Raw genomic sequence first — 12595 nt, forward strand, 5'->3', positions numbered from 1 at the left:
AAACGGTGGTGGGAGGAAAGGAGGAGGGGTTATAAGAAAAGGAATGAAGAGAGAATAGTGGAAAGTAGGGGTCGAGAGAAGCTAAAAATCTTAGGTAGGTCAAATTTTGAATTGTGAACCCAGGCCAATGTTAATTAAGCAGAATGCCTTCTGCTTAAATATTATTTTGACATTAATCCAAAGTGGAGGGAACTAGTAAGTTCGGTGCTCACTGCACAGTTTAACAATCACTCGTGGTATGCGTTTAAGTTGCTGAGCATTTTTGACACTGGAATTGTACCAGAAATGTGTTTGTGATGCATTTTCCCTTTCCGCTGGTGCCGCGGTCTATACTTTCCTGTCACTCAGTGAGTATAAAAACCTAGTTTTTGCCTTCAGATCATTTTTTCTACCCAGAGTGAAAAGACAGGACCAACAAATAGGTCCAGATAGCGTGTTGGAGAGTACCAGAGAAATTGAGCAGTGTGTTGTAGCCCTGAGGATGGAGCCATCCTCCTGCCTGCGGTGACAGGGCAAGACCCCTGGAGTCTTCTATGATGTTATGTATCAGACTAACCGAAGAAGAGCTTTCAATAAAGGCAACCTTTACTTGGTGGACTTTTGAGTCCAACACAAGGGAAAAAAATATACACACACACACACACACACACACACACACACACACACACACACACACACACACAGATAGATACACGACAGATTTTCAGTCAGAGAATCAAAACATCTTGATTTGGATAAAATCTCCAAATCTTTTTCTGAGTGTGTATTGTACACTAGCCCCAATCTTCGTGTGCAGATGAACTTGCACTCCAGTCCTAAACTTTGAGGTCCTGATTCCTGTCATGCAGAGAGTAAGAGTCTTGTACCGGGACTAGGAACCGTAAGGTGAGAAGGACTTGGAACGGCTGGAACTTGCACCACATCACCCCGTTTCTTGCCATTACAAGGTGGGAAGGAGAGAAGGCTCATATAGGTTGTTAACGTTCTGAGACTTTTGAAACATGCGAAGACTTCTGAACCAGAAAGGGGGTGGGGGGAGAAGTGTCATTTTAAAATGTGGCTGTAGAAAACATATCTCTTGTTAAATAAAATGTTGTAATTTAAACTTCTTTTAAATCATCTATAGGAAAATATGCAGTAAAGAAGTCACGGAGAACTGACGTAGAAGATCTGACTCCAAACCCTAAGAAACTGCTGCAGATAGGCAACGAGCTGCGGAAGCTGAACAAGGTGATCAGCGACCTGACTCCCGTCAGCGAGCTGCCCTTGACCGCCCGGCCAAGGTCAAGGAAGGAAAAGAATAAACTGGCTTCCAGGTAAACGCTAATCATGTTTGCTCATGTGAATCAAGTCTAGTAGGTGAAGGTTAGACTTGCAGTAGGCTTTTATAGCCTACTGACCCTTACCCATTTATTCAGAAGTATACTTTTATGAATACTATAATGAGAGTATTATACTTTTTTCCTTTAGAAGTAAAAGATGGTATGTATGCTTGATGGAAAAAGTTTTTAAGGGGAGAGGTCTCGGTATAACAGTGAAATTTTTTATCATAGCTATGTTTCTTGTAATTTGTAGTATTTAAAATTCATCTCTTTTAATTGCATACTTCTGTGAGTTTTGACAAATATATCTGATATATAACCCCCCACAATCAAGCTACTGAATGTTTTCATCACCTTAAAAAATTTCCTCATGCCCCTTTGTCAAAGTAAACCCCTTCTCCCATTCCTAACCCTCGCCACCACTGATCTGTTTTCTGTCCTAAGGGTTTGCATTTTCTAGAATGTCATGTAGATGGAGTTGTACTGTATATAGCCTTTGGACTGAGAGCTTTGATTTAACATGATGTATTTGAGATTCTTCCAAGTTGTGAGGAGTAATAGTTTGTTCCTTTTTATTGTTGAGTAGTATTCCTTTGTGGTGGGGATATACTGCAGTTTATCCATTCATCAGTTAAAGGTCATTCATTCATTCATTTATTGAGAGGGAGAAAGAGAGGGATGAGAAGAATCAGCTTGTAGTTGTGGCACTTTAATTGTTCACTGGTTGCTTCTCATATGTGCCTTAACCAGGGGTCAGGGGGACTCCAGCTGAGCCAGTGACCCCTTGCTCAAGCTGACGATCTTGGGCTCAAGCTAGCAACCTTGGGATCATGTCAGTGACCCCACATTCCAACTGGTGACCCCACATTCAAGCTGGTGAGCCTGCATTCAAGCAGCGACTTCAGGGTTTCGAACCTGGGACATCGGCATCCCGGGCCAATGCTCTGTCCACTGCGCCACCACTAGTCAGGCGAAGGACATTTAGATTGTTTCTTTTTTTGGCAATTATGAGTAAAACCACCATAAACATTCACTTAAAGGTGTTTGTGTGAACATACGTTTTCATTTCCCTAGGGTAAATACCCAGGAGTATATGTTTAAATTTATAAGAAACTGCCAAAGTAGCTGTTTCCAAAGTAATAAAGCAAATTTGTAAAAACTGTTTTACGAAGTAGCCGCATGTACTGTCTACCCCACCAGTAACACGAGTGTCCACTTACTCATCACCTAGGCATTGCCAGTGCTTGTTTATTTCAGTGTCGTGATCATAGCTTTTCTTTACTTCTGAATATGCTTAACATTTTTAAAAATCAGTTTGGATAAATTATTATATGTGGGATTATTTTTTGTCTGAGTTACTTCATGCAAACGTCAGTCAGCAGTGGTTTTTGGTTGCTCTTAGAAGATGTCTGATGCAGCAAAGAGAAGTATATTCTGAGTGTTCACTTTAAAAAGGACGCTAATTGTGCTTTCCTTTCACAGGGCTTGTCGGTTAAAGAAAAAAGCCCAGTATGAAGCTAATAAAGTGAAATTGTGGGGCCTCAACACAGAATATGGTAAAGCTAAGCTTTTAAGGTTTCGATTAACTTCCTGTTACTTTGCTGACCCCTCTGTTTTCCTTTGGTTTTGTTATTTGTGTATTCTGCCCACGTTAAGCCAGCCTCTTTTGTTAACCCATTCAAAGCTGCACGTTCTTGCTCATTCCTGTCCTCGTGTGTACGTGCCTCTATCTGTGGCTCCCCTGCCAGCTCTTGTCTCTGCCCTCAGGAGCTCTTCTGCTGTGGGCCTCGTCATTCCTTCCTTCTTACTTCAGTGGTGTCACTGGGTTAGCCAGATTTATGAACTAATGTTTATTTTAACCTTTGAGCCGATAGTTTAGGCTCTGGTTTACAAATTTGATTGTTCATTGGGATCACCTGTGTACATGCTGAACACAGATTCCCAGGCTTCTCCCTAGATCCTCTGAATTAGAATCTGTGCAAGTAGAACCCAGAAACTTACTGTTTCATACCACCTCGGTTACCTAAAGCAACATATTTTGAGATGTTGGTTTAGATCAGTACTTCTCAATATTTCACATCATGGCATGTGTAGAAAATTATATCTAAGGCATCCAGGGATATAACAGAATAGGCTGCTCATGGGAGGAGACCCCTGTGGGCTGAGAGGATCATTCTGGACCATTCTCATATACCTGGAACCCTTTCCATCCCACAAGGGGGCTGGAAGGCTCTGCTTTGAGCTGTGTCCCTCCTCTCTGCCTTGCTCTGTTACTGTTCCTCAAGCTTGGTATGTACCAGCTTGCATGTTCCTTTGCTCTAGAATTGTCCACCTCACTTGTAGTCCTTGGGATAAGTTATATCAGAAAGTGAAACAGTGGCAAAATGATCAACTGTTTTACATTTCTAGAGATCTTCTTAAATCCAGTGTGCTATCTGGCACATATGTGCTCATAAGCTTATGTCATTTTTCTTACTCCTTGGTCTTGATTGTCCTGTTTCCATTTGTGAGAGCATAGACAGGGTTTCTCACTGTGAAGTTTACAACTTGTCAAATGAAATGATGTTTTTATTTATGAATGGCCACTCAGGAACTCTATTCCAGGTAAATGAATTAGGTAAAATAATGGTTGGCTTCTTGGAATGGAAATTACCCCATTTTCCTGTTATTATTTCTTGCTGTTGCAGCATTTTGATCTTGAGCTCTGTGACTGTATATAGATATAATGATTGCAATGTCATGGGCATTTGTATTTCTTTTAGAACCCAGCTAACTCATATTGCAGGGGGATGTATTGGGCCACTGGGAGCCTTCTGGGTCTGTTTCTTTGGACATATGTTGAAATCTATTTCTGTGTTGTTCAGTTATTGTATTTATCCATAATTATGTACATCTTTGTAGCTGTATATTTTTGTATTTGTATATATATACCTTTTGGTTAAATCGGTTGACTACATGTGTATGGGACTACTTCTGGACTTGATTCTGTTCCATTGATCTATTTGTCTACCTTTATATAAACTGTCTTGATTACTATATTTTATAGAAAACCTTAAGGTCAGGTAGTGTTAGTCTTTGCTAGTCCTCCAATTATGTTCTTGCTTTTCAAAGTTGTTTTGATCATTAAGGTCCTTTGCATAACCATATAAATTTTAGAATTAGTTTATCACCTTTTAAAAAGAGTTTACTGCCCTGGCCAGTTGACTCAGTGGTAGAGCATCAGCCTGGCATGCAGGAGTCCCAGGTTCGATTCCCGGCCAGGGCACACAGGAGAAGCGCCCATCTGCTTCCTTACCCCTACCCTCTCCTTCCTCTCTGTCTCTCTTCCCCTCCCACAGCCAAGGCTCCATTGGAGCAAAGTTGGCCCGGGCACTGAGGATGGCTCTGTGGCCTCTGCCTCAGGTGCTAGAATGGCTCTGGTTGCAACAGAGCAATGCCCCAAATGGGCAGAGCATCGCCCCCTGGTGGGCATGCCGGGTGGATCCTGTCTGCCTCCCCGTTTCCAACTTCAGAAAAATATAAATAAATAAATAAATAAATAAAAATAATAAAAAGAGCTTACTGAAGTTTGGGATTGCTTTGAATTTGTAGATCAATTGGAGAGAATTGCTATCCTAGTAACATGGAGTCTTCCAGTCTGTGAACTTGGTACCTCATTCCTTCTAATTAAGTCTTAATTTCTTTCTACCTTGTTTTGTAGTTTTTAGAATAGAGTGCTTGAACATCTTTTGTAAGATTTATTCGTGGGTATTTTATATTTTTTTAGTACTCCTGTAAATGGAATTGTTTTTGAAATTTCACTTTCAAATTCTTTGCTTTTTAGAAATGCACATAAAGTGGATTTTTTTGTTTTACTTTTATATCTTGCTAAATTTATCAGTTCTAGTAGTATGTAGATGCCCTGGGATCTTCTATTTAAGCAATTATTATCTTCAAATAAGGTTTTATTTCTTCTTTTCTGATCTTTATGCCTTTTATTTCTTTTTTTTCTTTCTTTTTTTTTTTTTTTTTTGTATTTTTCTGAAGCTGGAAACGGGGAGAGACAGTCAGACAGACTCCCGCATGCGCCCGACCGGGATCCACCTGGCACGCCCACCAGGGGGCGATGTTCTGCCCCTCCGGGGCGTTGCTCTGTTGTGACCAGAGCCACTCCAGTGCCTGGGGCAGAGGCCAAGGAGCCATCCCCAGCGCCTGGGCCATCTTTGCTCCAATGGAGCCTCGGCTGCGGGAGGGGAAGAGAGAGACAGAGAGGAAGGAGAAGGGGAGGGTTGGAGAAGCAGATGGGAGCCCCTCCTGTGTGCCCTGGCCAGGAATCGAACCCAGGACCCCTGCACGCCAGGCTGATGCTCTACCACCGAGCCAACCGGCCAGGGCCTATGCCTTTTATTTCTTTATTGCCTTATTGAAGTGTCTAGGTCTTTGAATACAAGTGGTGATTGCCTTGTTTGCAGTCTTGGGGGTTGGCGGGCGGTGGGGAACCTTTCACCTTTCCTTTCGATGTTGGCTGTGGGCTTTCTTTGTAGATGGGATGCCCTCTATCATTTTGAGTAAGTTTTCTTCTTTTCCTAGTTTCGTTTATCATGAATGGGTATTTAGTATTCTCATATAGGGTGTTTTTTTTTGCATTTTATGGGAATAATTATGTTATTATTTTTCTTTTATAGCTGGTATATATTACATATTCACCTCACAATATATTCATCTGTTAATATGGTGAATTGTATCAACTGAGTTTCGAATGTTAAACCAATCTTGCATTCTTAAACTCTACTTGGTTATGATGTGTTTTCCTTTTTATATTAGAATCTATTGCAAATATTAATAGATTTATGTGTCTATATTCAAGAGGGACGGTAGTCTGTAATTTTTCTTTTTTATAGTGTCTTTGTCAGATTTTGGTATTTGGGCTGTACTTGCCTTTATAGAATGAATTCAGCTATAATCTTTATCTTTTTAAAAACAATTGATTTTACTTCTTTGTTGTATATTTGATAGAATTTGCCATTAAACCATCAGGGTGTTCTTGGGAAATATTTTTGAAATTCAACTCCTTTCAAAAATAGACTGTTCAGGTTTTTCATTTCTTCTTGTGTTGATTTTAAGTTGCATTTTCAAGAAGTTTGTCTATTTTATCCAAGTTGTTGAATTTGTTAGCATAGCATTTTCTTATTACCCTTTTAATTGCTCCTTTTAATTCTAGATATAGATGACTGCTCAGTCCAGCTGGGGATGGGGATGGGGGGTAGGAGGGGTATCAATTTTGTTGATGTTTTCATGGAACCAGCTTCTGACTTTGTCAGCTTTCTCTATTGTGTATTTTTGTTCAGTTCCATTGATTTCTGCTGTTCTCTTTATTTTTCTCCTATTTTACTTTCGGTTAACTCTGCTCTTTCATTTTAAGCTTCTTAAGGTCGAGAAATTTATTCTTAAAGCTTTTGTCTTTGAAGGACTTTATTTGATTTATTTAAATAATGTTTATTGATCTTATGAATCAATATACTAGGCATTGTCATAGGTCTTAAAACTATCAGGGACAGATAGGGCAAGTTGCTTATGGGAGAGTGGATACTGACACATGTCTGCAGTGTTACCAGAAGTGGCACTTCATTTAAAATTACTGTTTGGATAAGAAAGTTTATAACTGTCCCCGCTTAATATTTTCTTCCACATTCTCCATTTTTAACTGAGTACCTGTTATTACATAATTAAAAGTGAACTCTTCCATGTTAGTGACGCACTCCAAGTGTCTCATTCTGTCTTACAGATAATTTATTGTTTGTAATCAACTCCATCAAGCAAGAGATTGTAAACCGAGTACAGAGTCCCAGAGAGGAGAGAGGACCCAGCATGGGGCAGAAGCTTGAAATCCTCATTAAAGATACCCTTGGTAAGAAGACTGTCGGAGAATTAATAATAAATAATAACATGTAGTGTAATATATGTGGTTCAAGAGGATAAAGAAAAACTCGTTTCTCTTATTACAAGTAGTTTTGTCTTTTGAGAGTTAGCATTCATAAACATACACTGCTGGTTACGACATGTTGTAGTTAGTCATCACTGAATTATTTTAACTCTCAGGAAAGATAAACTTCCAGCAACTTTAACTTTCTCTGGGGAAAAGGAAAATAAAGGTCCCTGAGCTGTCAAGCCTGCAGTTTACGCTTTACTTGAGGTGCTTACCTATTCATCTTACCCCTAATCTACTTCACGGGATTCTAACAGACCTGACCGTGTGGTTTTCCATTCCGGGACAGATTATACAGCGTGGGGAAGAACAGAGAGGCAGGCATGCTGACGGCAGGCCCAGCACTGCCTGGCGGGGAGAGCAGGGGTAGCTCACAGAGGATGGGCCTGGGAACCCAGGTCCTGGGAGCCTGGCTGCCGCAGGAGTGCGTCCCCGACAGGTCAGGGCATCCCTGAGGCCTCACAGCAGAGTGCAGCTGCTTCAGCTGTATTACATGTTCTCTGTTTAACAGCACTGGCTTTGTGTTCTGTAAAATACTTTTCACTCTTTCTTTGTTAGGTAGAGGGGAGAATTGAATAGTATAAGAAAAAAAGCCTTTTTGCCTTCTTTTTAATGTAAAAGCCTTCTGTGTTGACAAGTTTTGTATTCCCTTTACATTTAGAAGTTAGTTTCACCAGCTACAAAACCCTTGGCTCCTATTTTCTTTCCCTAACTATTTTATATATGTTTCTCCTTTTTTCTCTTGCACTAAGTGTTACTGTTGAAAAGCTAATAATTGCCTAATTTTTTCCTTGTAAGTCATTTGCTGTTTTTGCCTAGATGTAAACGGGATTTTTTTTTCTTTAAATCCTAGTAATTTTACTAGACTGTGTCCAGACTTCTGTCACCTTATTTCTGAGTTTTTGTATTTCTCACCATATTATTCTTTTCTACCTTATAATAGTTTTCTTTAATGTCTTCTAGTTTATTTTGAAATAACAATGGATAATAGTTTTCATCCATCTTGTGGTTATTCATGTCTTCGAGGCACACTTTGATTGTTTGTAGGAATCTTCTTATTTTCTTTTCTCTTAAAATAACTTTTTTGGGCTCTGGCCATTTGGCTCAGCGGTAGAGCGTTGGCCTGGCGTGTGGAAGTCCCAGGTTCTATTCCCAGTCAGGACACACAGGAGAAGCGCCCATCTGCTTCTCCACTCTTCCCCCTCTCCTTTCTCTCTATTTCTCTATTTCCCTCCCACAGCCAAGGCTCCATTGGAGCAAAGTTGGCTTGGGCGCTGAGGATGGCTTCATGGCCTTCGCCTCAGGTGCTAGAATGGTTCTAGCTGCAAAGGAGCAACACCCCAGATGGGCAGAGCATCGCCCCATAGTGGGCTTGCCAGGTGGATCCCGGTTGGGCGCATGTGGGAATCTGACTGCTTCCCCACTTCTAACTTAGGGAAAAAAACCCAAAAAAAAACACTTTGTAGGATTTTGACCTTGATACTTTTATTATTTGTAAGTGAAATTAGTGTTTTTGAACTTTCAAAAGAAAGCTTGGAGGCCGTGGCCGGTTGGCTCAGTGGTAGAGCGTTGGCCTGGCGTGCGGAAGTCCTGGGTTCGATTCCCGGCCAGGGCACACAGGAGAGGCGCCCATCTGCTTCTCCACCCCTCCCCCTCTCCTTCCTCTCTGTCTCTTTCTTCCCCTCCCGCGCAGCCGAGGCTCCATTGGAGCAAAAGATGGCCCGGGCGCTAGGGATGGCTCCTTGGCCTCTGCCCCAGGCGCTAACAACGCCCCAGATGGACAGAGCATCGCCCCCTGGTGGGCTTGCCAGGTGGATCCTGGTCGTGCACATGCGGGAGTCTGTCTGACTGCCTCCCCGTTTCCAGCTTCAGAAAAATACAAAAAAAAAAAAAAAAGACAGCTTGGTTCATGATAGCTTTCTAACTTCAGACTTTGCAGAATCCCATTTTTAGTTAATGTAAAAAAAGTGTTTTGTATTTGTTTGTGAGATGGTCGGTCATATTCAATCACAAGAGAGGACACAGGAGCAGAGCAGGATAAGAAGGTTTATCCTAGGGAGAGACAAAGTCACTGCTTGCCAAATGAGGCCACATGGAGGGAGTCTAAGGGTGCAGGCCGACCAAACAGGCGGGGAGGAGACAGAGAGAGAGAAACAAACCAGGCAAATGCCTTTCCTGAGTGTTAAGGTGGCAGTGGCATTCAAAAGCAAAAGGTGTGAGGGGATTTCCTTGGTGCATTTGAATGTCACTAGGCCACAGTCAGGTGAGGGCAAGAAGAAGAGGTTAAGGCAGGGCCAGCCTTGTCACTAGTGCACCTGGGAGCTTTCTGGTCTGCACCCCTCCCCCATTTCTTTGCTGTCCATTGTTCTTGTCTTGCTCAGTTTTGACTCTTATCAATCCTGTTCCTGTCCTGAAGGCCAGCTTTCTGAGTTCTCACTTCCTGTGCGCTCCTTGCCCTCACCCTAGACGCGCTGTCGGCGGGACGGTCTCTCACAGCGTTGGCTGTTCTCATGTCTGCCTCCTGTGCCTTCCAGTGACCGACCTGCCGGCTGTTTCAGGCATCTTTGCTTCTCAGGCCCATACTTCCTTTTGATCATCCTGCACACATATTGGTATTGTTAATACCATCCAGGTTTTACCGCTTTTCATAATTTCTTCCTGCCCTTTTGGATTTTAGATTCGTGGAGATATCTTGTCACTTGTTCAGGTTTTCAGTGGGTTTATCGTTTTACTATTTAAATGCTCTGGGGAGTTGAGATGATTAAAGATCAATGCTGTCATATAACCATCCTCCCAGAATTACCCTCTGAAGCAGTTTAAAATATATATATATATATTGGAGTGTCTTTTTCTTAAATGTTGGTAGAATACTCTTTGAACTTATCTGGCTGGCCCGGTGTGTTGTTTGTGATGAACTCTTTGAAGATGTCCTCTGTGTTCTCTATAATACTGTATTTCCCCATGTATAAGACACTCTTTTTCAAAAAATTTGGGTTCTAAATACTGGGTGTGTCTTATACAGTGGATATAGATTTTTTTCTTTTTTTGCTTGCATTTCCAGCTTTTTCACGCTTGCTTTTGAGCTCATTGAATTTTATGATGAATACAACTCGAGTTCAATAACTTTATATATAATTTTTTTTTCAAATTTTGGGCCCCCAAATTAAGATGCATCTTAGACATGGGATCGTCTTATACATGGGGAAATACAGTAACTTGTCTGTTAGATTACATCTTCTGGACTCAGTTTTGCTTATTTATATATTCCTAGAAAATTATCCCTTTCCACCAAGGCTTTCAAATTTATTAAAGTTGTCTTTGGTTTTGAATATCCTCTGTACTAGTGGCTAGTGTTGCATTTCCATTTTTTATTTTATCTCTATTGTGTTCTTTATTTCTTTAGTCAGTTATTTATTTATAGTTTATCTTATTTAACCCCCTGAGGGACTGGCTCCTGATCTTCTCATTTCTTCAGTTAAATGCTGAATTTATTTTTTATTTTCTTATTCATTAATTACAATTAAAAGCCTTTGAAATTTCTTCCAAGCTCTACTTTAGTTGCATTTCATAAATTCAGATACGTCATATTTTGTTTTCTGAATACTTTGAAATTTTAGGCTTGATTTACTCTTTGAGCTAAGAATGGCTTGAGAGAGATTTAAACATTTTCAGAAGGTAGGGATTATTATTTTCTAGTTTTATTATTCTATTTTTTTGTGATCTATTGAATTTTTTAAAACTAATATATGATTTTAATTTTAAATGTTTTGTGGGCTTTTGAAAAGATACATTTTCTGTTTTATATTAAGACTTTAATATATGTCAGTTAGTTGTTCTTAATTAGGTCTTGTCTTTTCCTTTTTATTTTTTATTTAGTTTTTTAGAGAGACAGAGAGTCAGAGAGAGGGACAGGCAGACAGGAACAGAGAGAGATGAGAAGCATTGATCATCAGTTTTTCGTTGCGACACCTTAGTTGTTCATTGATTGCTTTCTCATACGTGCCTTGACTGCAGGCCTTCAGCAGACCGAGTAACCCCTTGCTCGAGCCAGCAACCTTGGGCTCAAGCTGGTGAGTTTTGCTCAAACCAGATGAGCCCGTGCTCAAGCTGATGACCTCGGGGTCTTGAACCTGGGTCCTCCGCATCCCAGTCCAACGCTCTATCCACTGCGCCACTGCCTGGTCAGCCTTATTCTTTTTCTTTTTGTAGGGTGTCTGTTTGCCTTATGTGGCACCAAGAAAGGCCCCTCTAGTGTGTTTTAGTGTGTTCTCATATTTTCTGTGTTTTTGCATTTGAATGCTGGGATGTGTGAATAGGGTTCGTGACTCCCGGTTCTTAGTGGAGTCGGGTCTCTGTCGTCATGTGTTCAGTCTTGTCTGCGCTCCACCCACGACGCAGCTCCTTACTGTCTGCGTGTGCTTGGCGTCCCTTTGCCCGCCCTTTTATTTGCAGTCTTCTGAATTACTTGTTAGATACGTTTCTTTACAAAAGTGTTTTTAATTTAATTTGTGATCCACATACTATAAAATTGACTTATAGATTTTTAGTTGAATTTCCTGTTAGTCTGGTAGTTTGTCTTCAATAAATGAGCTGAGGTCATTTTTATTCTTGATATATGTTTGGTTTTAGGTCTGTCCTCAAAAGATCTATTAGGATTTGTTCCTTTTTTTTGTCTTTTCATGTCATTCACTGTATGATCCATTTTTATCATTTTATTTTTGTATGTGTCATGTAACAATTTGCAATGCAACTACTTGTCATTTACTTCACTTTAAAGTGTTGAGTCCTGGCCAGTTGGCTCAGTTGTAGAACATCGACCTGGCGTGTGGAAGTCCCAGCTTCAATTCCTGGTCCGGGCACACAGGAGAAGCGCCCATCTGCTTCTCCACCCTTCCCCCTCTTCTTTCTCTCTGTCTCTCTCTTCCCCTCCTGTAGCCAAGGCTTCATCAGAGCAAAGTTGGCCCAGGTTCTGAGAATGGCTCCATGGCCTCCGCGTCAGGCGCTAGAATGGCTCCAGCCACAACAGAGCAACGCCCCAGATAGGCAGAGCACCGCCCCCTGGTGGGCATGCTGGGTGGATCCAGGTTGGGCACATGCTGGAGTCTTTCTGCCTCCTGGCTTCTAACTTCAGAAAAAATAATAAAATGTTGATTAGCCATTCTTCATGGTGGTTCTTGACTTGACCCTTCTAATCTTAAAATTGTAGGCTCTAATCTGGTGGGTAGAATTATTTTCTGGGCTGCAGTAGCCAGGGCAGAGCACTCGCCTGGGACCAGCGTCAAGCAGAGGGCCACCCTGCTCCCAGTCA

General features: G+C 41.2%; 1 protein-coding gene across 4 annotated transcripts in view; it reads left to right on the top strand.

Moving 5' to 3' along the window:
- The window catches only part of CREBRF (CREB3 regulatory factor), a 58405-nt gene that overhangs the window by 41712 nt on the left and 4098 nt on the right, over positions 1–12595 (top strand). For all 4 annotated transcript variants that reach the window (XM_066388460.1, XM_066388461.1, XM_066388462.1 and 1 more), the window contains 3 exons: positions 1127–1316; positions 2805–2878; positions 7087–7209. In XM_066388460.1, the coding sequence (XP_066244557.1) occupies positions 1127–1316; positions 2805–2878; positions 7087–7209 (387 nt within the window). The remainder of the gene's footprint in view (positions 1–1126; positions 1317–2804; positions 2879–7086; positions 7210–12595) is intronic.

The sequence above is a fragment of the Saccopteryx leptura genome, chromosome 6, assembly GCF_036850995.1.
Source record: "Saccopteryx leptura isolate mSacLep1 chromosome 6, mSacLep1_pri_phased_curated, whole genome shotgun sequence".
Lineage (NCBI taxonomy): Eukaryota > Metazoa > Chordata > Mammalia > Chiroptera > Emballonuridae > Saccopteryx > Saccopteryx leptura.